The sequence below is a fragment of the Stigmatopora nigra genome, chromosome 4 (assembly GCF_051989575.1).
Source record: "Stigmatopora nigra isolate UIUO_SnigA chromosome 4, RoL_Snig_1.1, whole genome shotgun sequence".
Classification (NCBI taxonomy): Eukaryota; Metazoa; Chordata; class Actinopteri; order Syngnathiformes; family Syngnathidae; genus Stigmatopora; species Stigmatopora nigra.
The window spans coordinates 6,834,578-6,862,448 of NC_135511.1; the positions used below are offsets into that span (position 1 = coordinate 6,834,578).

Consider the following 27,871-nt stretch of genomic DNA (forward strand, 5'->3'; position numbering starts at 1 on the left):
CCCAAAGAAACGTCGGAGCGAGGATGCGTAATTGCGCTCGTTTTTAACTGGCTGCTTCCAAAATGTGCTTCGGCGGGGAGGGCTACAGAGCGAGCGGACAGTGTCGCTGAAGTGGTCTCCGCTGCCGCCGCCGGGATATCAACGCCGACCGGGGGGGCCGAACTAGGAAATTAACCGGTTGCCACCACAGCGGGAGGACAAGTGGGGTCACGATATGGCGAAAGACGACAACTAAAGAGGAAATTCAACGACATTGAGTGACTACCCGGAGATATATTTCTGAAGGCACCTGACGATCTCACATTGTGAGACTTTTTTCAATGTTGTCTGCTAAGGTTCGAAGGCTTTCGTCCCACTAACTCACCTTTTACGCATAGTTTATTTTTTTGACTTGTCGTGGAGGAACTTTTAAATGCTTTTTTAATGATTCGAGATTTGAGCAAGATGTACCCTCCGGCGCGGCATCCGGTGAGTAGAGAATAATAACAACAACAAAACAGGTCAATCGATGTTAATTCACTGGCTGCATTTGACGATAATAGACGTCCAATCTTTTTTGAACTTGGAGAGGCTTGCACCGAATAATCGCTGCAAGATGGAAGTCAATTATTACACAGATTTTATTTTCCAGCATTTAAATTTAAACAAAGATTTTGGTCAGCAGCAATACTAATCCGCAAATAATTGCAAATAAATCTTTGCAAGAAAAAAATCGGAGTAAAAATCATTTGCAAAAGTTCATTTAGCTTTGGGGAAAGCTGGGGAACAGTAGGATTTTATTTATTTATTTGGTCCTAAAGTTTTGCCAACAGATTTATTTCTAAATTGTTATTTCACCACTACATTCTTGCCACATTTTTTTACACCTGAATTTTTGCCCTTCTATTTTTGTGATGGAATTTTTGTAACTGAATTTTTGCTTCTCTTTTTGGGTCTGAACTTTATTGCAGCTGAATTTTTGCTTATGTCTTTTAGTGGCAGTATTAAAAATGTTATCTGGATCAATTTTGATGCTAAAATGATCCAGTGGTAGAATTTGAATGTGGGAAAACATTCTGTATTAGAAATCATACTTGCATATGAATGGCACAGACATGATGCGTAATGAGTTTGGAGTCGAGTTTCTACGCCATTGGGCACTAGCATGGACAATTGCGCTCATTGACAGACGTGCGTGGTTAAAAAGACACATTAAGCCGAAATTGGTGATTCCTCGAGGCAGAGTGAGTAACAGAGGCTCATTGTGGTATGAGACTAGAACCTCAGTTGTCTCACTATTGCCTCTCTTTTCTCCTCCTTCCATCTTCTTCTTTGCTTCGGAGGTCCCACCACAGCCTGGACAGCCGTTTAAGTTCACCGTGTCTGAATCCTGTGACCGGATCAAGGAGGAGTTCCAGTTCCTACAAGCTCAGTATCACAGGTGAGGGACTAAATAGACCTTTTTGGTATAGTACAAATGTAGCCAGCCTACATAATCCAAAATGTGTCAGGTCTGAATTTGAAGCTTTTGAATTTATTTTTATTAGGGGGCGGTTAAGTAAACAACTGTTTCAGTGCCATTGACAATGACCAGCATCCAGTTATGTGGCTCCTCTCAGTTTTCTGCTATGAATTTGAATTAGTTTGACATTAGTTGATGTTCAAGCCATCTAAACTGTACAGAATGGCAACAAATGGACATTTGATGTCTCTTGTCATCAAATGGAGCCACTGAGTTAAGAATTATTTTTATATATTTGTATCGATAAATACAATTGTAAATCAATAAAATATCAGTAAAAAACGCTTTTTAAAATGAATACAATCTGAAATACACACCAGTAGTTTGGCCCCCAATAGTGCTGTACAATTGATATATTTACAAAAAAAAAATGAGGTGCACTGAGGGAAAGCCTATCTAGCCAAGTTCAAAGCATCACCATATTTGGTAGAGTAGGTATTCCTTTTATGTATGGTACAAGTTGTTGCAAAATTCTTACTTCTCTAACCTTTGATCTCACTCCTCCAAAATCTGTGCACCTTTTTTTCATATTAAAAGAAATCATTCAAATATGATAATAACCCCTTTCTTTGGTCATTTTTGAGTTTTCATGAAGTTCTTTTTCTGACCTTTGAACTCATTTCCCTAAAGTTCAATCACCTCTTTTATTAGCTACAAACATATCCTGCCAGTTTCACAATAATCCCTTTATTCGTTCTTGAATTATCTCTAAAACAGATGGACAAATACGTATCCAGAACTGAATACATAAACTTCCCCATAGGTTTCACATCCAATTCAATCCATTTTCAATTAGGTGGACTGAAAACTATCATTCATTGCCAACCTACCCTAGTCAAAATGAACTGATCATCTTTTGCTGTATATGGCAGCCAATGAAATACATGTTTGCCCTTTAAATGTCTAACAATACCTGAGCAGAAATAGTTTCTGCCCTACCATCTTGCTAGTTTCACCCACGATACACTTTTGACTAACCACAGGTAAACCCCATCAGTCTCCGCATGCACGTCTGCATCTACGAGTGCATGAGGTGTGAAATACTTTTTAGCCGACATGATGAAGTGTGAAATGTATTGCTCGGGGCAGAACCACAAGCGCCATACCTATGCATAATAATCACCCACCTTTGCCTACCCCTGTAATTATTGTCCAGTCACCAGGTGAATGTTGGTCAGTGTGTTTTTAAAAGAACTGAATCAAGCCAAAGGTATCAGTTGGATTTTTCAAAGAAAAACTACATGAATAAAATAAAAACATGCTTTAGTGCAGGATATGGTTCACGTCTTGACCTGGAAGTATATTTTGGGAAAACATTTAAATAAACAAAAATCTGTTTTTGTTATTCAATGCCACTTGACTCCAAATTTAATTTTAATTTATTAAATAGTTTAAAAATACTTCTATTTTGGGAATATATTTTTAAAATGAATTTGTGGTATTTCATTGGGTATTTTATTCACCAGAGTAAATTTGGTTAAATTCATTTTAATAAAAAACAGTAACATGCTTATCAATTTGCACAATGGTATTCACAAAAGATAAGATAAGATGTAAGAATAATGATCAATAAGATCTAACCTTAACCCTTCATCTATTAAATATCAAATGTAATAACATCATAAAGAAACAATCTCCTTCTTGTGGAATCTACTGAATAAGTCCTTGCCAGATTTCTTTTTGGCAAACGACAACATCAAAAGAACTAAAGTAACTCTAATTTCCGGACAGTAGAGCCCACCTGACGATAAAACGCGTAGCTTAAATTACACAAAATGTATCCATAGATATGCCACATGTGACTATAAACTGCATGTGTCCAAGTCTTAATATGGGGTAGTTCATAGAGAATTGTTACACACAAATGTGATCAAAAACATCTTTATTACCAAAATGTCAAGCAGGGGAGACAAACACCACAATTCCCACTCGTGTTCTCTGAGGCAGACTGAAACCTTAAAAACCACAAAGAAGAAATGATCAAATCCACTTTACATCGACCTCTATGCTTACAGCAAACAAAGTCCTATTAAACATCCTCATGATAGGCCGTTTAATGAACTCAGTACTTATGGCCATCTGCGTATGTATAGCCCCTTTGTAGGAGCACATTGTGCCTATTTTGTGTCTTTAAATCTCACAAAACCATAACTAACCCTTAAGATGCTCTTCTGTAATGGCATTAAGCATCGGAAAGAGCCTTTATGGCCATTGAAGTCTTGTGATTGCGATCTGAAAATTGCTAGCGTGCACTAGTGTAGCATCCTCTAGCCCTGGCAGACTATGGATATCCTCTCTCATTTTCTGAACCGCTTTGTCCTCACTAGGGTCACGGGGGGTCTGGAGCCTATCCAAGCTCACTTCGAGCCAGAGGCAGGGGATACCCTGAATTGGTAGCCAGCCAATCGCAGGGCACAAGGAGACAAAAAAACATTCATACTCACATTCATACCTAGGAGCAATTTAGAGTGTCCAATCAGCCAGCCTACCATGCATGTCTTTGGAATGTGGGAGGAAACCGGAGTACCCGTAGAAAACCCACACAGGTCCAGGGAGAACATGCAAACTACACACAGGTGCACAGACCTGGATTTGAACCCAGGTCTCCCATTGAGCTAACTCGCATCACCGGACCGCCCACAATGGATAGCCAACCTGTCATCGTGCCATGGCCACGTCAACTTGCAGTTTTGTGCAGGTTGTGTTTTTATGCGCGTATAAGCCGTACCCTCAATTCAGTCATCATTTTGTGGTCCGATAAAATTGGCTTATAAGCGGGTAAATATGATAAGTTTTTTTTGTCAACATATTGGCCTATTCGTGGAAATCGATAAACTTCTTACAAAGTTTTTACAACGCTAACACAAATCTGAAGATGCACTTACGTTGGAGCACACCAGAACTCAAGAATCTTGCCATAATGGAACATTTGCGCCAGTTGTTAGACACTATGAATGCACTTTTTTTAGGGAGTGGGAATTTCCATCTTGATAACATAAAGCTTGTTTGTTCTCCAAAATATCCTAAATTTGTCGCTGCTCTATGAAATCTACAAGTTAGCGGCGAATAGCGTGAACATTTAGGTAATTAATGTATTGAGTCATAGGCAATAAGAAATCAAATTATTTCATGAAATCAATTTGTCGCCCATGCCTATCCTGTCTCCCAAATCATTTCAGTTAAATAATTGCGGAAAACAAAGCCTGCATTGCTTTTCCACTTCAGTGTATTCCAAAAAAAGCCACAAATGTGCTTGTAGTGTATTCGCTCACCCCTTTATTGTTGTGTCAGCATCCTCACTTTACCTGCACTGATAAGGTTCATTCCTCTTTTATCTCATAAAACACTCATGCTTAAGAGTCATAGTGGTAAGTGGATAGTTTCCTGTAATAGACGACAAAAAGGAGGAAAGGTTTAAGCTTTAGCATAACCACACTTGTGATATGGATCCTCGCATTGTATATTTTTTTTGTCGATGGTGCAGTTCGGGCCTTATGTTGAGGTTTGTGTGGTCGTCTATTGATCCATTAATTACCGAGATGTACGTGCTGAGTAAGTGTCTGCAGGGGAAGCTGGTGAGATCCGAAATGCCACATTAAAGTAGCAGGATGTGGTCGCGTGCTGCTTCTGCTTTTACATGCTTGCATTGTTTTTGTGACAAAACTGAAGAGTGAGCAGAATGTGTTTATGTGACACTGATTTTTTTTTCTCCCACTTTCGGTTACCTCGCAGTCTGAAAATGGAGTGTGAGAAACTGGCAAGTGAGAAAACGGAGATGCAGAGACACTATGTCATGGTGAGTTTCGCACCTGGGGAGTGTGTGTGCATTTATTGAAGCGAAAAAAAAGTAAAACAGAAGCCAAATGTTTGCTTTATCTCATTGTGATCTTTGCTTTTCAGTACTACGAAATGTCATATGGACTCAACATAGAGATGCACAAGCAGGTAAATGGAATGATAGTGTTTAAAGTTGCTATATCACCTCAGGGGGTACTTTACTGAATTTGTGACATATGAATTTGCTGAGCCACAACCCATAGTGATTTTCTTCATTAAATAAACTAAAATCCCATTGCGCTGTTGGCTGGAAAGTCAAAGTTGCTCTTGGGTTATCTCACGGGTGGACGGCCTCTTTGCATATTGTCTCCTCTATTGTTTATTTTCATAACTGTGGCAGCCAGCTTTTTATTGTCTTTTCTGCTCCAACATGAATACCGGCGATATAAGCCTCTTTTTATCTCTGTCCGATCAAGCGTTGAGTTTAGTAGATTGAGCGTATAGAAGGAAGTGGACACCAGCTAAGTAGCCTATTATGTTGTTTTGGAGCAAGGATTTTACCAAAGGCAGCTTTGACCAAGAGACAAATGACGTGTGGTTCATGAATTGGGTTGTTTTTTGGGGGCGAAAACTGGAGGTTAGGTATACGGGTGTTAGTTATTTAGCCTCTCGCCTAGCTGTTGTAGTTAACAATGGCAGGTGAACCCAAACAAGGTCTTAGCTGTCTGTCATTGTTGGTGTCACCAAAATAGAACCAGTAAAGAAATCCCGGTTTTAAGTTGAGATGGTAAATTATGGTTTTCAGTTGCCATGCTTGCATGTATATTTGAGGGTAGTAAATTATAAGATATTTACCATTCAGCAGATTGATATTGATGAACCCCAAGATTGATGTCGTTTACCTTTTTTAAAATTTCAAATAGAAACGTATTATATGAATGTTTAAAGGTAGCAATATTTTTTTCCATTTTATTTAAAGATTTAAAATAAAATTGATTCAAAATGTATTTTTGCAAAAAACAACGATGGAACATTCACAGATTTATTTTGAATGAAAAAAATGTCCCAAAAAAACCCAACTAAAATTAAAAAATAAAAACAAGGATTTCGACAATTTGGCCAAATGTTGTGTCAACAAGGTCTTCAACTAATTACTTGACTATTAACCTAGTCTTCAATTAATAATGGATCAGCTGTTTATAAAGACTACAGTCCTCCCAATTAAAATGGGTATTATGTCTATCCCCATCAATGTCAGCCAATAGGACAAATAGTGTAAATGGTATAAATATACCTTTTAGGTAGACCGTGCCGTCGTACTGGCTTCTTATGTTGATTATTATAACAGCTCTCAGCGAGCCAAGTATTTTTTAAGTGGGGTTGTACTTCATTTAAAATTTGTACTAGGTCCTAACTCCTCTAGTAATCCTTATTCTGCTCATTAGAATAAAATGTTCCCACTTGCAAAATCTTCATCATTTAAATGAATGAGAAAAAAATTGGCTCTAATGAAAAAGATTGTGGCCATAAACAAGCACTTTGCAACCATGCCGTTAGTTTTCTCTAAAGGCAGTGTCTCATTAGCATAAATGTATGTGTTAGCCGCAAGGTGAAATGGGCAAATTCAACTATACACACGATCTACGTATGCTTTTGTCGCCTGCTTGTGTGTAGCAGGCTGTTTGTAGAATGCTACATGTTGACTTAGTGTGTGTACTGTATGCACGCCTGTACGCATATAGAAGTTATTGATTTAATTTTGTGTGTGTATCAGTCCTGGTGTTTTAGTGTGTGTGTGTGTATATTGCCGAGTGTTATTGTGTTTCTATATGACAAGCGCTTCGCGAGGGAATGTTGCACACGCACGCAGCTTTTCATGGTGCACTAATCAGAGCCACGTAATGAAATATGGGGTGTCCACATAAATCCTGCTGTTGGCCGCGTTTGAGGCCCTTTGTGTGTGTTCGCGCATGTCTATAAAGCCAAGATGGAAACAAATACAAATGTGGCCGTTGTTTGTTTTCGCTGGGTGGGCAGGCCAATGATTTCCATTGTGGAAGGCAAATCTTTCCCATCTGCATGGGCGTCGCTTGTAGAACCAAATGATTTTAGATGGACATTTGTGCGCACACGCCTACGTAAGCGAATCTGTGTGTCAATGTGTGTTTTTGCCTTCCGATGTAGCGATACGACCCACAAGAAGATGTGGGGAAAATACAGACTTTCCATGTTCAAATATACAGTATTATTGTTTGAAAAATATATATGTATAATTCCGATTTGATTACTTTGTACTGGTCAAACTATGAATACCAAAAAAATGTTGCTTGCGGTTTTTAAGGTTTTTCAGTGTGAATAGTTTTTTTGAAACTAAATTTTTGGGGTTGGCCATATCATGCTAATGACTTACCATCATACATAGTATGTAACTAATTTTGCAGCAAATGACAGTGTTAGATGTCCAAATCATGTTGTGATTGTTGTTGTCATCCTTTCAACTCAAAATGGATTGGACGTTGCACGTCTGGCGCCGCCAATCACAGAGCTAAAATGACAGCCACCATCAATCAACAACTAATTGATTAGAAAATTAAATCAGCAACTATTATTTTTTACTCATTAATTGATGCAAACTCGACACAGGTAGTCTGGAACCATGGATTGAACCAATTGTTTCAGAACTGTGAGGCAGACATACTAACCACTTGGCCACAGTGCCCATTTCTGCTAAAATTGTGATTAAAAAAAAAAAATAATTCAAAGAACAGATTTTTCCACCTGATTCAAATATAAAAAGAATTATATATAATGGGGGCTAATTTCTGATAAAGTGTTCGGATACGAGACATCTTTACAAACCTACTGAACTTCGCACCATTGTCAGGCTCATACAAAATGCTCCTTGCCACCAAGTGAATCTCTGATATTGCTTGTTTAGCATTTTCCGAGGGTAATAGGCCCATTGATTTTCAGCTCGGCTCTGTTTTATTTACACAGAAGGGCCGCGTCGCCCGAGAGCGAAATGTACCAACACTCGTTAGAGAGAAATTGACTTGTGGACTGAGCTCAAGCTGGCCAGGCGCAAGGTATGAAGCCAGAGACACTTGGGACGGTGAGGGCTTAGGGGTTAGCGACTGAGCTACGAGAGGACAGCTAATCAATTGCAAATTAGTGAGACTGAAAGAGAAATAAGGAAAGCAATGGACGATCTGAACGAAGAGGAGAAGGTGGCGAGATGCGGAAGTAATAAGATGGTGATGATAGTGAAGAATGGCAGGCTCCTCAACCAGGGCTGACAACTCATTTTCTACTGCAGATGGGGAGGGGACGCATTCGATTCGCTTGCAAAATTTAACCGGGATTTAGCAATCACTGTCACTTTTGGAGATAGATCTGGATAGAAAATTAAAAAGGCTTGGAATAACCTGGAGTAACATATATCCTTGAAGTGTGCAGAAAAGTGACCTACATTTAGTGGTCTCTTCAACGGGATGCTCTAACTACAGGTACAATACTTGATGCAAAACTAAATGCAAACTATATTTGACTTTCTCTGGTTTGAATCTTTTGATTGTTTTTGCAAATCGCATCTACCTCTTATTTGGTATGGTTAGTTTTCATAGTACAATTCAGTACAAGTGATACAAAGTGTGTGTCTCAACCATCCTTTGCTTCGTTCAGACTTCAGGTCTTAATGCAAAAAAATATACACGTTTTTTTAACCATTAATTGACCTTTTGTTTTGTGTGAACATTGAGTCTACTGTTTTCCAAAGCGACCTATAAAGTGTCGCTTAGCAGAGCAAAAATAAGAGACGTTACAACAAAGCCAACTGCATACTGTTACAGTCCTTAGCAAAAGGTAGGATACCTTTTGCTAAGGACTGCAAATTGACATCATCAATGGTAATTTGTGCTCCATTTGGGTGCTGTAGACAATTCACAACACAGTCACATTCCTAGAAATCTAGCTCAAATCAGATTTTAAACCGCACTCAAGTAGGCTAGATTGGAAATGAGAAAAACATATTTTCTGAGACTCGGTCGGTTCAAGAAAAAAAATCGCAATAGCGTCAGTTCTACCTTGGGGTGTGAACATAGGCTATTGACTGAAAATTCAGCAACACTAGGCAATTCATAGTAATGTAGGGTATTGTACCAATACCAATACCAGATACTATAAGGAGCCCAACTAGAACTTTATATGTTGGAATCTGTGTTGGCGAGTCCTAACAAATAATGCGTAAATACACACACACACTTTTCTGGAATATTTTTCCAGCCGCCACAAAACCACAAAAGAACACTTGATAGTCGAGGGATCGGTACAGTATCGGCATTGGTGCCAAACATTGTTGCAGAAAACACTAGTATATACAATAGTAAATCAGAAAAAAATACTGAGCCAGTTTGCTCATTTGTAAGGAGCTTTGTTGGATTGATTTCATTCCATAAAACAATTTGTTTTAAACCATACCAGTAGACCACCTAGGAGCCACGGTCTCTGGATAGTTTATTTGTTTGGCACCCGAGTTACTGTTTATACTTGAGTAAAATCACCACACAACAATTTAAGGGATTAGATCAGATTAAAACAGCTCAAAGGGCGCTAGTGTGAAAGCAGCCTAAAAGAACTAAGGGGGATTTTACTCCAGAGAACTAACAACTTCTACAAATAACACGGTATATGTTGAAATTGAAAGGCATCTATTGTCGTCAGTGGTTGCTTGCAATCAGTTCATTTTTCCCCCAAATATTTCCCTGCTTGCCAGATACTGTCTTTACACAAACAACCACGCTAATATGCTGTCACTCAGTCTGTGGGTCCCAAGGGAATGCAGCCTTTATAAAGAAGGGCTCCATTAGGTGTATTAGCTGGTGTTGAAAAGTGGTGCTGATGTGATGCTTACAAAGCTCCACGGGGGAGGTGGACATTTGATCTTCGCTCTGACCCAGCCTGACTCCCGGCAGCTGCCTGGTTTCATTTATGGGATGTGAGCTGTTAAGGTGGGAAGTCGTTACCGTTTTTTTTAACGCTTTCAAGCGACATGCACTGCGATAAGTGGTTGACAGTGAGATGCTGCTTTCATGTTATTCTCAAAAGGCCAATGTAGTTTAGCTGACAGTCACCCTTAGGTAAAAAAAAAATCCTATTGGATTACAGCTGGGTTTAAAGACATTTACATTTTAGGGAAGTCCCGATCACGTTTATTTTAACACAATCCAATTTTTAGTCCACTAGGTTGGAGTATCTACAGAAACAGTGCTGTTGATGTCATTGTTCCGCCATAGATTTGATAACATATTAGCTAATATAACATACACATAGCATGGCATAGGATATTATGTTACTTTTGTGTTAACCCTAGACTATTTATTTTGTGTGATCACTTTGAGATCTTAAAATATCTGAAAATTAATAAAGCCGTAATTCTGATGGAATTGGGGCAACCATAGAAAAATAGTTATTTTTGTACTTAACATTGGCAATGCTCTCATGCCTCGGCTACTGATTTTTTTTCTAATATACTGGCGGAGCAAACCTGACTACTGTTTTCCAAATTGCGCTCTTGAAGGTCCACAAAATTGTCTTAATACTGCTTTGAGGTATGCGATATAGAAAAGGAAATACTTTTTGATGTGGCGCAATGTCATCATTTGTATATATTCGTACAGGAATAATTCCAGTGAACGAGGAATGTTTTATTGCATGCAGGTTGCTGTCTTCTGCCTCTTTTCTTGTTTGCATGCTTGCTGGGTTTAAATTGCACTTCTAGCACTTCCTCTGGGATGGTGGATCAGGCAATTTCCTGTTAAAAAAAAACCCACCTGGCAGGGGTTGGGGTGCTTTATAATCTTTAAAAGCCAACCCTTGGGTTCAGTCAAAACATCTGATGAATACAGAGTAGCTTGGGGAGGTACGTATGTGCGCATAGGTGTGTGTGTGTGCTTGTGTGTTTGTGTGTGTCCACTCTCATGGCCTGTGGCGGCTTGTGTTAGCACTGATACCAACTTCAACTGCAACTTCACCTCGTCAAGGTCACAGACATAAATCGAGTAGGTTAAGGTTAGATTTAAGCCCCCTTGCATTTAGATTGCATTGAACTTTTCCTTTCATCATTGGGTTTTGGGTTCGTTCACACTCAAATGTTTCTCATTTTCTGTGATGTACGATCAGAAGGAACAACACAAACGTGTTGGTTGTTATTGATGGCATTAGACATTCAATCCATTTTTACTGAGAGGCGTGGCAGCAATTATGAACTAGCTAAAATGTGTCACGATTGATTTACAAATTGATGATCAGATTACTGTAATATTTAGACTATAAAGAACACATGATTAAAAGATGCAGCCACTAAATAGTAATTATTCATATAGAGGCCGACATATACTAAAGGCTATTGAATTATGGGATAATTACGCGAAGGGACATGCAGATCATTAGCCTGTAAAATACAAAATTACGCCGCGCTAGACAAAAAGCTGTAGCATTCTTAGTGTTGGGGGTGAGGGTACTGGCTTTACTGAATGAAAATTTCAGGAATCGACTATTTGTTTGGTTGTCAGTATGTCTATTGTTTAGAGACATTGTCTTAAAAATCCTATTTTTAGAAAGAACCTTATTGGCAAACCTCTCCTTTCCTTTCTCAATTTTAATATATTATATTATTATTATATACAATTTTAATCAAAAGTATGTATTCGAATCATCTTTTTTTCCTTTGTAAGACAGTGATAAGGTGGCACTTTTGCATAGTATTTATTGTCCACTTTCCTTAATGCTTTGTCATTTATTCCCATGGACATTTAAGGTATAAATCCCGGAATAATAGAAGAGTAAATTGGACATGATTTTAGCAGTCGACTAATCTAAAAAATAATCAGTGATGAATCACTTCAAAAATCTCATTTGTTGCAGTGAACCATATATGTTGATTCTCTTAAAAAGCTGTCTATCATGAATTTCTTTCACTAACATAAAAGCTTTCATATACATTGTATAAATCCTATTTTAAAACCGCTTCAACTTGCCATCCAGGCTTTACCGCAAGTTTATGTGACTATTTATCACCTTGAATTGGCTGGTATTTGTGGGCTGCGCTTAGCAGTTGTCCCTATCAGTCGTTTGAGATTATGTGCCCACTTCTCTGTTTTCCAGGCAGAGATTGTCAAACGGCTGAATGCAATCTGCGCCCAAGTCATCCCCTTCCTTTCTCAAGAGGTAAGAAAAAAATGGCCTGTCGCCACTGCTAAGTTAAAGAAGAGGCAGAGTGAGGTGGGAGGAGGAAAATGGGATGCACCGGGCATGGATGGACACACATTCACGCTCACATGTTCGCCACACACTCACACACAAACAGATTATCCCTGGTTTATCCCCCCCACTGCTCAGGATAGGCAGATATGCTTCAACCTATTAAATGTCTCCCACTAACATATGCAGGAAAGACTATGTACGTGATTTCCTCAGCAAATGTGCACGCTGTTTTAATAGTAATGTTTACTATGGAATGCTTCTGTGTATGTGTGTGTTTAGCAGATAAATCCTTCCTCTGGAGGAGGTAAAAGTGGTTGCCTGTCCGTGTGTGTGTGTGTTAGCGGAGTGGTGGGAATGGCAGTAAGGAGTGAGTATGTACTCCAGAACTCTCCTTCAGATTAGCCCTGGATTAGGAGGATTTAAAGTGGATTAGAAATAATGGCATTAGACAGCGGTGCTGCTGCTTGCTGCACAGCCCCGAGGCCCGCAGAGGATGGAGGCAGCCGAAGGAAAGAGGCTTTTGCTGTTTTGTTTGGATTCACAACTACGCTTGACGCTTGCGAATGTGGAATGTAACACAATCATATTAACTGAAAAGCTTCCAATGACGGCGATAAGCGTCCCATTCATTTGAATTTAGAGTGTTAGCCCCGATTGAAAGATTCATTGTGTAAGCCCAAATCACATGGTAGTGTATTAGTATAATTATTATTGTAGTTTACAACTAGCAATAAACTCAGGTAATACCATCTTATTCTTAAGTAGTCTAATTCAAAACACTGCAGTATTTATAATAAATCTCATCTCTTTCTGAAACGCTTTATCCTCATTAGGGTCGCGGGGGGTGCTGGAGCCAATCCCAGCTCTCTCCGGGCCAGAACTATTCTGAATCGGTGATCAGCCCATTGCAGGGCACAAGGAGACGAACAGCCATGCACACTCACACCCATACCTAGGGGAAATTTTGAGTGTCCAATCAGCCTACCATGCATGTTTTTGGAATGTGGGAGGAAACCGGATTACCCGGAGGAAATCCATGCAGGCCCGGGTAGAACAAACAAACTCCACACAGGAGGATGTACACTGGAACCACTCGCGCCACTGGGCCGCCCTATTTATAACAAATTAGCACGAAATTCCTTTTCTTACCTGTGACATAATTATCACAAAATGCAATAGCCTCTTCTGTTTCACATTACAAACATATCCGAAAAAAAAAAATAATAATCCATGCTACACTCTTGAAATTCCACTTCTGACCTCTATGACCTTTGGCTGCATTACCTCAAACTGTAAGTGCCTATTGTGTTTTATTATTACAAACATCCTGCAGGTTTGATAGGAATCCTTTATTCATTTTTGAGTGATCACAACCTCCCTTTTCTGACCACTTCCATTTCATATTTAATAATAAGTTATGCTAGTGAAATGATAATCAAATTTTTTTGGTCATTTAGTCATCTTGCACACAGACCAAATACATGCCCTCCCTCCATAGCCATAGATCATACTGATAAGTGTTTTAAATACTTGGCCCCACTTAAATATATAAATAAATCATATTATTAAGTATTTTTATTTTATGTACACCCACAATGTTAATCATGTGTATAACCTCTTTGACAGAGCATAATTCACTATTGGCTTTTGAACGTGCAGCACCATTCCCATCACACTGCTAACAAGACCTTAATTTGTTGTTTGTGAAGTATGATTTAGCCAAAGTGGGCGTAATGTGTTTTGGATGAACAAACAAGTCAATTATACAGCTGTAGTCTACAATAAACTACCATTAAAAGCGACTTTAGGTATTATTTGGCTGAATTGACGCCTGTCGGGCAGCCTCAGTGCTTCAGTTCTACTTCAGCACTGCAAACTTGCTCATTTCCAGCTCTGATAGGCTCTTTCATCTTTGGCCTAGTTTCCAGTGATGGTCCTTGATGAATGTTTCACTTTTGCTCGCCGACCTTCTCTACCTTCCTACACTTTGGATGACTTTTCTAGAGTTTTTTTCATGTTTCTTCATGTCTCTACTTGGTTTTCTTCATGCTGAAGTATTCTGAAAGTTATCCAAACAATAAGTTTGTGATGTGTTACTAATTGGTTCTTAAGTCTTCTATGTCTGTCAGTTGTTTTGCTTATAGAATTCAACTTTTTCTAACACCTAATGAAGTCTTAAAATTGAATAAAACCTCCTAATGTCTGCTATTACATGATGCACACTGTTTGTTTTGTTTCAGCATCAGCAACAAGTAGTGCAAGCAGTGGAAAGAGCCAAGCAGGTCACCATGGCTGAACTGAATGCTATCATTGGGGTAAGTTCTAATCTTTTTTTTATATGTATGCATTATATAAGAAGAATGTTGGGAAACAGTTTTTTTGCATTTAGTATGTTTTCCTTATCAAGTGAAAACTGCACCTAGGTATGAGTGAGTGTGAGCATGAAAGATCGTCTGTCTCCTTGTGCCCTGCGATTGGCTGACCAATGATTCAGGGTGTCCCCTGCCTGGTGTCCATAGTTAGCTGAAATAGGCTCCAGCACCTCCCGCAACCCTTGTGAGGATAAGCGGTTTAGAAAATAAATGACTTAATGCAGTAGTTCTTTTTTTTTTAAGTTAGTCAATTATATTTTTTCTCCAAACTACTTTTAATTATACTTTTCTTTACCAAAAGTTAAAATCCTATGGTATTTTGTTTCACAAAGAGATTCATTACATTTAATGAAATTGGTTCATAAGTTTTGGGAGATTGGAAAACTACTCTGTTAGGTCTCTAAGACTTTCTTTTTGTGCATCTTAATACCTTTTAGTGAATCGTTTGAACCTGTGTAAAGCAAATAGGAACTTTCACTGAATAGGTGACTGAATTCCAGGAAAGAGAGTATTGAGGCTATCTAGCTGCTACAAAAAAAAGAGCACACACAGTGACTATATGGAAAGTCGATATATGTTCTAGTCATTCCCGCATTGGAAAGTGCAGCCGAATATTGCTTAGATTGTGAAACTATAAAAATCGGTGGCCAGCCAATCGCAGTGCACAAGGAGACGGACAACCATGCACATTCACACCAATACATAGGGGCTATTTAGAATGTCCAATCAGCCTACCATCAATGTTTTTGGAACATGGGAGGAAACCAGAGTACCCAGAGGAAACCCACACAGGTCTGAGAAGAACATGTAAACTCCACACGGGCCTTGAACCCAGGGCCCCAGAGCTGTGAGGCTGACGCGCTAACCACTTGCTCCACCGGGCCACCCTCATTAAATTTATTTGGGTACTATTTGGCCAAAAGTACCACTAGTAGTATTGCAAAAGGGAGGCCATGCCTTTGGAAAGTTTCTCACTTGTTGTGTAATCAATACAATGTATTGTAATGTGCAGTCATTCTCTTTCTGTTTATTAAAACTGCCTTGTGGGCACAGAACATAGTCATACCTGAAACTGGATATCGTAGATAGGGAATAAATGTTCAAACAGCTCTCCACACAACCGTTTTTACGCTTCAGCAGCAGCAGCAGCAGCTTCAAGCTCAACACCTGTCCCACGGCCACGCCATCCCTGTCCCGCTCACACCGCACCCCGCGGGCCTTCATCCCCCCCTTCCCCCTGGCGCCAGCCTGCTGGCGCTGTCGTCAGCCCTCGGCCATCAGATGCCCCTCAAAGATGAGAGGAAACACCCAGACAGCGCCGAAGAACACCCCAGAGGTAAATCTCACATAAAACTATTTTGTTTTTTATACCTGTTGAATTTCAATGAGCTGCCTTTCCTTCAAAGACACACAATTTGCTGTAGGCTTACTTTATGTGGAATCAAATAATCTTCTTGGAACAGTCAGTCTCATAAATCCAGGCAATAAGCTGTATGTATTTGTGTTTGTCACATTAGCATGATGTGATTACTTTGGATGACGCTCATTTGGAATGTTTTCTTTCTCTTTTAATGGCTGTCTACTTTCTCAGAGAGAGATTCAGTGAAGGTAAGCCTTTCGTCTTATCAATCAACTTTCATGCACTGCTTTCCATCAACTCAAATAAATTATTGGCTACCCTTTTATTATAATTTCTATAGTGGGCAGCATAGTGGAGCAAGTGGTTAGCGATTAGGCCTCATAGCTTTGGGGTCTTGGGTTCAAATCCAGGTCATGTTCATTATGTGGAGTTTGCATGTTCTCCCTGAGCCTGTGTGGGTTTCCTCTGGGTACTCCAGTTGACCCCCACATTTCAAAAACATGCATGGTAGGCTGATTGGACACTCTAAATTGCACCTAGATATGGCTGTAAGTCTGCATGGTTGTCGTTTGTCTGCCATGCATGCGATCGGGTGTCCCCCACCTCTAGCCTGTAGTCAGCTGGGATAGGCTCCAGCACCCACACGACCCTAACGAGGATAAAGCGGTTCAGAAAATGTGATGAGATTATTCTTAATGTCTCACGTATCTGTTCTAAGATCAGTTTTAAAGCACGTCTAACGTTTTTGTTTCTCTTTGAGATGTGCTAAAAAAAAAAAAAGAGCAGCAGCACGGTTGGTGAAGGAAAAAAGCTTCACCACTAACGTTACAACTTGTAGCAATTAGTCCCTCAAGCTCAGTCATTTCCCAAGGCAAATGTTTGGTTTGTTGAATACTCAATGAGCAGATTAGCATTTCTTTATTCCGGCCTCCTGAGCACGACACAGGCGCGCACGCTTCGCAAGGCTGCATGTTGACTGGTGTGGTGGAGACAAGAATGCTTAATATGTTACTCCCAGCTGCGGGCGCTGTGATGGCAGCGATTAGCGAATGTGCGTGCGTGCGTGAGGTCTTCTGGAATCAGTCGCAAAAATAGGAAGAGCAAGATGATGAATGCCTTTCATTAGCGCCCTGTGGGGGAGTGAACACACACATGCACACTTAGAGATGCTCTTTGACACGGCGGCCAACAGTCACTTCATGAAACCAATAAGCCCCTTGTCAGCGGTCTCCAGTTGCCTTGGCAACAGTCCACTGGGCACAGTGTGTCTGAAATGCCTCAGTCTCTGTGGCTTAATGTCCTCGGTGTTCGCACCTCGTACGCAGAAAACGCTAACGTGGGTGGAGACAGCACATTACGCTGCATGTTGGCTGGACAGCAACTGTAGGGAGTGTTTGATGATAAAGTTAGTAATTCTGTTGTACGGCTGCCGTAATTCGATGATGTTATTTTTCATCTAAAAGGTTCGACCGCCTATAAGCAGCACCCACCAGGTTTTTTTTATAAGGAAACAATATTTTTTCCAATATTTTTTATATTTTATATTAGCCATACTGGACGGTAAACTGCAGGTACTAACATTGGGTGATAGGCTATTTACAACAAAAGACATCCAGTGCATTAACCTGAAAATATGGTAGCATGGCAAAATGGTCGAGTTGCCTAAACCCAGAGGTTGCATCATCAGTAGGTAATTGAGCATATAACTTCACAATTTGAGTATCTCAAAGGGAGACTAGAATTATATCATTGTAAGACCATCTACCAAAATCCATAAATACTTACACTAAAACATACTAGATTATAAACCGCTAGATTCAAAACTGGTTGGGGTTAGATAACACATGATATAGTTTGGAGATATTTCTGTAAATCATTAATTCTTTCCGTACTACACACGTGTGGTACTGGAGCCTATCGCATGAAACTATTGGCAGCAGGTAGGGGAAACCATGAATATCTTAGATTGTGCAATATTTCAGAATGACCTTTTTAAATGACTTATTTAAGTTTTTTTTATTAGGAAATACACGCTTTGTGGAGTAGCACCACTAATTTCGTTATACACAGCTGTTATATGATGACAATAATGTTTTTCCTCACCGGTTAATAGAGAGCCATATACATCCATCAAAAGAGCCACATATGGCTCCCGAGCCATACCTTCCCTAACCCTTAACTAACATGTATAAATAAAATACATTTGTACAATATTAATTTTCCTTGAAGGCTCAATTAATCCATCTCTAGGCTGATGATTATAGATGGAAAAACATATTCATGCATTATTTTTTTGTAGATTGGATTATCACAATAGCGTATTTGAAGTTCTTAACATAAATCTATCAGGAAGCTACAGCTAATACAGAATGCCCCTGCTAGAGTTCTTACTCATAAAAGGTAATTGGACTAGATTACACTATTAAACCATCACACTGGCTTCTTGTGAGTCAAAGGATAGCAAGCTATAAAATCTTACTGCTGGTCTACAAAGCACTTAATGGCCTTGGACTAAAATACATGCTTAATTTCTTTGACCCATACGAAGCATCTCCAGGGGTGCTCATAACGTAGATCGCAATCTACCGGTATATCGCACGACAATCGCAATTCTATCCCTCCCCTGTTTTGATTTCCTTAGCTAGGCTCTTATGAATTTGGCATGTCCAAAAGTAAGCTTTAGTGTGCATGGAAAGTGGATTTTCTCCCACGTTCCGGAACTGAGCTCATATGTCGATTCACTCGTAACTCAAACTTTTTCCATTGAAATGAACTAAAAGCAAATTATTTAGTTCCAACCCTCTGAAAAAACACACACAAAACAGGATTTTGGATTGGAAAAACATTTGTATTTGTTCTAATTCGCCATCTATTAGCAAAGTAACAATAACTAGTGGTTTAATAGTACTTAAATGTGTTTAATTGTACTAAAATGTGTTTAATAGTACTAGAATTAGACAGAGTAACGTAAAGCACAATTATCTTGTGTTGAATTGTGCTGTAAAAATAAATTTGGCTTGTTTTGCCTATTTACCTACACTCCTTCAGAACCTCTCAAAATTGTTCACACAAAAATGTAAACAAGCACTACTGCTACACACACACACGCGCACACTTTGACATCAAGCCCCTAACTTTGCTCCTCCCTCGTAGGAATCTTGTCATCAACACTTGCATCACTGCAAAGGGCAACGGAAAGGTTAGAAGCGTGAATTAGTGGAAAGGTCGAGTTAAAGGTCCTATTTTATTTTCCTTCTCTCTGCTGGTCAGCTGCAGGGGAGAAGTGCTTCATGACGAGACCCCAATTGAGAAGGCCCGAGTGATGGCGAGAATAACACATTGCAATTAATGTTGTATACATTCTCCAGTGCAACTATATAAAGCTTTCTATTTTTAGTAGACCTTCTCAAAACTACCATCTTGCTCCATTCATTTTATTCAGCTGACTCTAGTGTAATCTTAATTGACGTCTATCGGTGTCAATGGCAGCCAATGTTCTTTTAATGAGCTGGGGCTTGATGCAAACTTGCTTTTAAAATGTAAATGTATTTCTACCAGAGCTCGTCCGTGTCACCGTCCGCCAGTTTTCGAACTGGAGAGAAGCACCGAGGTTCAACCGATTACGCCACAGACGGCAAGAAGCAAAAAACTGACGAAAAGGAGTCTAGCTCGAAACTCTATGTAAGTGTTTTTCTTTAGCACAATCAATTATGTGGAAATGTGCACATTTGTTTCTGTATTTCAAAAATTCTAGGAGAGTGACGGAGAAAAGAGTGACGACAACTTGGTAGTAGATGTCTCTAATGAGGTACATTAGTGTCATCGTTGATTAGGTCTGGGCGATTAGGCACAATGAAAACTCAAAAATGTAAGGCTAGGACTGTGACATTGAACAATTACAAAAAGAAAAGACGGGAATATCTTCAATCTCTTTAGTTTTTAGTACAAGTGCAACAAAATGCAATTCTAGGTCAGATGCAACGTCATATAGTATATGGGGGCTGTATAGTCAAGCGAATGAGAGTAAAACCTCTCCACCATCGTTGGGGGGTAAGCAAAGCGTATCTCAACATTATTTAAGAAAAAAAGTAGAACCTCAAGATGTTCATTACACTACAGCTGGTCAACTGCAATGCCAAACACACATAAGAAAAATGAGGATTATAATACAAAGTATACTTCCTTTTCTGAATATCGATGTATTGTCACACCCCTATTGTTGTTATTTTATATGTCATAAATCAGCAAAGACTGACACATTAGTGCTTCATTTGACCAATTAAATCAGTGAATCAACCTTAAATTTTCCATGACCAACAATCACAATGGATTAATCGCCCAGTCCTAGCACTTTGTGTGGTAGTGAATTCGCTAAAAAATGTGTGCTGAAACAACCACCCCAGGATCCAACTTCCCCCAGAGGAAGTCCCGCCCACTCCCCTCAGGAGAACGGACTGGACAAGAGTCGGCTGCTAAAGAAGGATGCTCCCCTGAGCCCCTCCTCCGTCGCTTCCTCCAGCAGCACGCCTTCATCCAAATCCAAAGAGATTAATTTAGTGAGTAGTCTCATCTTTGTACCATTTCTCAAGGTAGTTCTTGCTTTTAAACGTTGTTAACTTTAGCATCTCAGATGAACAAATCGAAACGTTGGTATCGTGTATTTCTTTTTGTCTTTTTGTTGGAGAAGAATGAAAAATCAACTACACCAGTTTCCAAATCCAGCACACCCACATCCCGCTGCGATGCGCCCACACCTAGCAGCACCACGACCAGCCTCAGGGCAGCTCCGACTAAGCCATCAGGAGTTGAGACACTCGGTAAATGCTTTTCGATGCATAGAAATCCACCAAGTACTGATTTTGAACTTAATTTTGTCAAAAATCTGCAGCACCTGGTCTGCGCACACCACTGGCAGTGCCCTGCTCGTACCCCGGTCCGTTCGGAGTGGTACCTCACCTCGGAATGAATGGCGAGCTGAGTGGAGCGGGTGCCCCCTACGCCGGCTTGCATAGCATGAGCTCAGTGGCTGCAGCTGCCGTGGCCGCGTATGGACGAACACAAGTGGTAGGCAAAATTCACATGTTGCGCTAAAATAGTACAGTAATCCCTCGAATATCGCGGTTAATGTTGACCAGACATGCCCGCGATAATCGCGAAGTAGAGTCGCCCCTATTATAACTTTTTTCCCTTTTTATTATTCAGTGCTGAGTCCTAGTAGCAAAAGTGGCTTCTGCTTACGAGTTTCAATGTGGATTTTCACATTAAAATACTAAGGGCGGAAAAAAAATTAGGAAGTAGTGAATTCAAAATAAGTGAAGACGCGATAATCGAAGGATTACTGTATTACTTTTTTTTTTTTTTTAAAGAAAGTCATTGTGTGCCAGTGACTGCTGTAGATGTTCCATCCATTTTCTAACAAAAGTATCGCTCTTAGAATGGATGGGCCGTCTATCACTGTCAATGGGAGTGAAAGATGATCATTGACATAAATGTAATGTGTGCATTTGGCTTATGTTCCATATTAATTGAAGTTTGATCTTCTGCAGGTGGGATTTGACCCTCACCATCACATTCGTGTCCCTGGCCTTCCTCCTAACCTATCAGGCATTCCTGGTGGAAAACCGTAAGTCTCCTACAAAATTTTAAAACAATTTCAAATCACAATAGAGTACGGTGGACCTTTTTGTATTCAGTGTGTGGTCCACGAATTCATCTAGATACAGGTTAGACCTGTCATGTCGAAGTGGGTCTGAAAACCTTGCATGGTGGGCTGGTTCAACAGTCTAAATTGCCCTTAGGTATGAATGTGAGCGCGTATGGTTGTCCGTCTATTAGTGCCATTAATTCAGGGTATGGAGCAGGGAGACGTAGCAGCATTCTAACTAAAGAGATGAGAAATTCAAATTAAAATACAGGATACAGCAAGTATATTTACATTTCGGGGGTTATTTAATTTTTTGGGCAATTTTGCATTTCGTAACTTGAATTTCTTTTGTATCCTGGGACAACATTTTCACATGGAGGCATTTTGAAACATGAATATTTTGTAAGTAGGCATTTTCTTAAGTAGACATACTACTGTACTATAAAATAGAACATTGTTTGTGAACGACAAGATTTTGAAGGGATAAGTTAATTTTCCCCTTTAGTTGTATTGTGGCTATTTCACATTATGTTCCTTCAGTTTTCTTGCATCAAACTATATATAATAAAATATGTGCAACTTTATTTTAATTTTCTCCAGTGCCTACTCCTTTCACGTGAGTTCTGACGGACAAATGCAGCCAGTACCTTTCCCTCCCGACGCTCTGATCGGCCCAGCCATCCCGCGTCACGCACGACAGATCAACACGCTAAACCACGGAGAGGTAGTGTGCGCTGTCACCATCAGCAACCCGACCCGTCATGTTTACACTGGCGGCAAGGGGTGCGTAAAGGTGTGGGACATCAGTCACCCCGGCAACAAAACCTCTGTGTCCCAGCTGGACTGCCTTGTGAGTCGCATCATCGATGCTCCCATTCGTGACAGATACGGGATCTGTATAACTGTGAGATTAGAATGAAATGTCTGTACCATCAGAATCGGGACAACTACATCCGTTCCTGTCGACTGCTCCCTGACGGACGGACGCTTATCGTGGGAGGTGAAGCCAGCACTTTGTCAATTTGGGACTTGGCCGCGCCTACTCCACGGATCAAAGCGGAATTAACCTCGTCAGCTCCTGCGTGCTACGCCTTGGCCATCAGCCCAGACTCCAAGGTCTGCTTTTCCTGTTGTTCTGATGGAAACATTGCCGTATGGGATCTTCACAACCAGACACTGGTTAGGTAGGATTTCAAATCTCCTGGTTTAAAAATTGTGATGATAACTCGTTGCAGTCAAGAAATCATATAAAGGGCTTTAACTAAACATTAGATTAGGTTCAGAACTGAACATCAACATCTTGTCCGATAGATATTCACTGTCGGAAATAGTGATAGCAAACATGTTATGCGCTGTCCAAGTATGCAAATCTGGTTTTCCCACTGCTGTACACCACGCTCTTGGGATTTACTGTGTTGATGGATTTTAATTTTCTGGACAAAAAAAAAAAAAAGGATGTCCCAGTCTCATATAGTCCCCTGATTTAGAGAATTGGCCGATACCGATCCAATACCCAGGAACTAGAGTTTGGCGATAAAATGCTAACAATAATTTTTGTCGATGAAAGTTACAATGATGCAGAAATATAAATGTTTGCATTGTACTTATAGATCATTTTGTTACTTCTTAAGTTATTGACTGCCATAGCAAGTGATCCGATTTTACTTCAATTTACCTCCAGTCACAATGGATTAGTACTATCTAATGACATGTGACACAGTATTTGCCTCTGCCTTCATATTTGACACGATAGTAAAGACAATGCAAATATATTATTGGAGCAATTCTGATCATTTCAACTCTGATATTGTACAGCATTAGACTCTAGTGTTCACAGCAAGGGTGACAACAGACCCACTTCACAACCAACCCGGTTCTCCCCTATACTTCAGGCAGTTCCAGGGTCACACAGATGGCGCAAGCTGCATAGACATCTCCAATGACGGGACCAAGCTATGGACGGGAGGTCTGGACAACACCGTTCGTTCTTGGGATCTGCGAGAAGGCCGTCAACTGCAGCAGCATGACTTCACCTCACAGGTATGTATAAAAAGATTTAGTTTGTGTTAATAAATCCAGCTAAAAATCACATTGGAGACAATTTTTGCAAGCACAAGGCTGTGATTGCAGATTTTCTCATTGGGATATTGTCCAACTGGCGAGTGGCTGGCGGTGGGGATGGAGAACAGCAATGTGGAAGTCCTACACGTCTCCAAACCTGACAAGTATCAGCTCCACCTACATGAAAGCTGTGTGCTTTCTCTTCGATTTGCTCACTGTGGTGAGTCCAGTCTTGTGTTTGCATGGAAGGGAAAAAAAATTATGAACTGAAGAAGACCAAATCAGGTTGGCTGATGTTTTTGTCACATGCTTATTGACTGTGCTGTCATCTACAGGAAAGTGGTTCGTCAGCACAGGAAAAGACAATTTGCTTAATGCTTGGCGAACGCCGTATGGAGCCAGCATATTCCAGGTAACCGCAAGAGATGTCTTTTTGAATGTTGGACAGAAAAAGTTGATTGGTTAAAAATCTTTTAATAAACCAAATGAACGTAATCAAAATGCCATATGCATCATACTCATTCAACTTGTTCAGTGTCACAAATCTTATTCTTGTCTACTCAGAACCAAAAAAAATGGCGCCTAATAAACTGAAAGCTAATTACTGTTGGTGCTAGTGAAAGAATTTGCTCACAAAAGTAACCTCAAGAATGCTACTGCTAGGAAATGAAGCTGAAGACACAGTTGTTACTACACACCGACCATTAACTGCTACACTGAATGTTGTTGCATCCATTATTAGAACATTGGTACTAATATTTTCAGTAGCAAAGTCATGATGACGCTCCTAATCGCTAAGCAAAATGGAATAAATGAAATAAAGAAGCATAACAGTGCTACTTCACTAAAAACAAATAAATCATACACATATATATGAAACATTTCCATTTAGTGTGTTTAATGGGAAAAGGCGTATTAGTTTTAAAATATAGTCTTGCCTTATAGACTTTGACATATGTACTGTCTTTTATTCTCCTTGGCAGTCCAAAGAGTCATCTTCAGTGCTGAGCTGTGACATCTCCGTCGATGACAAGTACATCGTGACGGGTTCCGGAGACAAGAAGGCCACTGTCTATGAGGTCATATACTAAATAGAGCTCACTGTTTAACGTGGCCAACATACTGTACAATATGTAATATGTCAAATAGGATTTTTCCTTTGTTTTAAGCTTTTTCCCCCCAACTAATCAGAGTACGTGAATGTCAATACACACTTAGCTCGTGTTATGAAATGAATGTCCGACATTCCTTTTGATTTCTTGATAATTTGATTCCAGTGTCACTAACGGCTAAGAAGCCAAATCCACTTTGACTGGAAGAGACTGCCTGTGAGTAATCGCTGGCAAATCAAAATGCATTGGACATCTATCGCCGTCAATGGCAGCCAATGTCTTTATTGATGAAAGACCGACACAGAATTATCAGTGTATGAATGCGTGCGTGTGTTTATCTTGTATGGAAATGCAAGAAATAGTGCCCCTCACGACTGACTAGTAATCTTTTTATGCATTTGTACGTCCCCTCAATTGTAAGTGTTGTTATTTATAGTTAACTTCCATGACTATTTGTACAATAGACAGTCCGTATCTTCTTGTCGATAATCACCTCCGCGTTTGATTTAAAATGAAATGAACAAGCTAAAATGATGAGAATTGCGTGAGTGTCCCAATATTTATGAACACAACGGACTTACTGAATTGTGTGGGGAAAATTAGAAAAAAAATCAGTGCCTTTATGCTTCTCTTTACAACCAGATCGTTATAGACTTTGTTTTGATATTACATTTTTTTTGCAGGATCACAATATTGGTAGTAGTAGTTATTAGTAGAACTGGGAGTGAATGGTTACACTGACAAACATTCTTTTCCCCCATTTTCTGTTGCATGATTTTTTTGTAACTGTTTCTATACAATAGTTGATTTCAAATCTGCTATCAGACTTTTTTATGCTTTAGTTTTCATGCAATCAGCATTTTTATGTTCATTTTTTAGTGGTATTTTATCAAGAATAACAGTGTTACTTTGTTACTATATACATTTTTCCAGATGTTTTGTCAACACTGGCTTGTCATATCTGACTGATTTCAAAATTTTGGAGCATTTTGGCAACCGTGGGTCTCTTTTGGTTTTCTGTGTTGCTCTCCAGTTGTCTGAAACATGCTTGAAAAGTAATATTTTGCTACATATTGTTACTTTTGAGCAATTTTTTAAGTGCCATCTACTTTGTATATAACCACTTTGTTTAAATAATCGCTCTGCAATAATTTTGCATTGCTCAAAAAATACATTTTGGGGGGGGGTTGGCAACCTGAAATTACGCAAGAACAAATGTTAGCATAAATGTAACCATTTTTTTGATGAACGGTGTTGTGTTTACGTGCCATTGACAGTGGTAGACATCCATTCCATTTGAACTGGGCAATTGAATGACCACAGTTTGTAATGCAGAGTCTACTTGACACAAGTGTGCATGTAAGAATGTTCAGGATGCATTGATTAGCTCCATATATTATGTAAATGAACATGTTCTCGCCCAGAGAGACTTGATGCGTCAAACATTGTGTTCTCAATTGTGGTCTTCTTTTTTCCTACTGTTTTTTTTTTTTTTATAATGAAAAAAAGAAAACGAACACAAAATACACATTGGTGGTTTCAACCAAAATGTTCATGTTACTGCTAAAGATCTAGCTTACACAAGCTGGTAGCAACCTAGAGGAGGAAGACATTATTATGGTATTGTATAAGAACTGTAAACATGTCATTATTGAAGTTTAAAAGAAACTTCTTCTCACTAACAGTTTTTTTCTTATAGACAAATGGCCTTTTTCTTTGTTTAATTTTTTTACGCTGCTCTGTAGTTGAATATTAAATTATTGTGTGGATTTTTTTGAGTGTAATGTTTTTTTTATCTTTTTACAATAGTGCACTCCTTTTTAACACAATAGAGTCCATCTGTGTGGAGTTTGCATCTTCTGCCCGGGCCTGCGTGGGTTTCCTGTGGGTACTCCAGTTTCCTCCCACATTCCAAAGGCATGCATGGTAGGCTGATTGGACACTCTAAATTGACCCTAGGTATGAGTGTGAGCATGAATGGTTTGTTTGTCTCCTTGTGGCCTGCGATTAGCTGGCCACCTATTCAGGGTGTCCCCCGCCTCTGGCCTGTAGTCAGCCGGGATAGGCTCCAGCACCCCCCGCCACTCTGATGAGGATTAAGCCGTTCAGAAAATGAGTTAGTGAGTTAACGTTCTCTGTATGCGTCCAGTTAAAACAAAAACAAATCAATAAAGGCAGTGAGTCAAGATGTGAAAACGAAATGTGGACTTCTCCAGCTGATTCTTACTTTGTTGTGTGTAAGGTCAGTAGGGGTCATAAGGTATATTTACTATACGATCATATTGCCACCACAGTATCCTCTCTAGACACATGCAATGATAACACATCAGCTGTCTACCAAGCCTTGTGTGTAGGGGGTTGTCACTATCTTATCATACTCGAGTGAGTACTAACCGCTGGCCCGTGTTCTCAAATCTCCCGTCCTTACTGCAAGCTGCATCTAAATCCTCCATCTTGCCCCTTTAACACGTCATTAATCCCCGGCGGACACCCCCTTTGAACGCGTGAAGGCAGTACCAGACACGGAGACGTAAAGGTGGAGGGAGGCGAGTCTCGATTGACTCCGCCGGCAGCAGGTTAAAAAAAAAAAGATGGCAGGGAAGGCGTTTAACGATGGGCTCCATCACATTGCATACCCTAAGGGGACGTCAGCGACGGGTGCTCAAAGTCATCCCGACCCTCAAAGGCAACATACACATCACAGTGGTTTTACAAATGGTTGCAAGTGTTTGATTGGATAAACATGATATAACTATGATGACCTGGGAGGCCCTGAAAGTTCAA

The 27,871-nt window shown here is 39.8% G+C and overlaps 1 protein-coding gene across 5 annotated transcripts; it reads left to right on the forward strand.

The window, feature by feature from the left end:
* On the forward strand, positions 1–26,844 carry LOC144195428 (transducin-like enhancer protein 4). 5 transcript variants are annotated; one of them, XM_077715061.1, is made up of 20 exons: positions 1–468; positions 1,323–1,420; positions 5,234–5,297; positions 5,402–5,446; positions 12,440–12,502; positions 14,779–14,853; positions 16,048–16,246; positions 16,502–16,518; positions 19,829–19,951; positions 20,025–20,078; positions 20,674–20,826; positions 20,958–21,087; positions 21,159–21,334; positions 21,817–21,893; positions 22,515–22,764; positions 22,851–23,098; positions 23,807–23,954; positions 24,045–24,195; positions 24,311–24,387; positions 24,959–26,844. In XM_077715061.1, exons 1-20 carry the CDS (start codon positions 424–426, stop codon positions 25,064–25,066), a joined length of 2,301 nt encoding a protein of 766 aa, XP_077571187.1. In that variant the 5' UTR covers positions 1–423; the 3' UTR covers positions 25,067–26,844. The 5 variants fall into 5 exon arrangements, with proteins under 5 accessions (XP_077571187.1, XP_077571188.1, XP_077571189.1 ...); XM_077715062.1 differs by having other exon boundaries at positions 16,051–16,246; XM_077715063.1 differs by having other exon boundaries at positions 2–468; positions 1,335–1,420.
* Positions 26,845–27,871: the final 1,027 nt, after the last annotated feature.

Coding starts and splice junctions, on each gene's coding strand:
- LOC144195428 (XM_077715061.1), top strand. CDS start 424: ATGATTCGAGATTTGAGCAAGATGTACCCTCCGGCGCGGCATCCG. Junction 24,196..24,310: donor TCTTCGATTTGCTCACTGTG/GTGAGTCCAGTC, acceptor TGTCATCTACAG/GAAAGTGGTTCGTCAGCACA. Junction 24,388..24,958: donor ATGGAGCCAGCATATTCCAG/GTAACCGCAAGA, acceptor TCTCCTTGGCAG/TCCAAAGAGTCATCTTCAGT.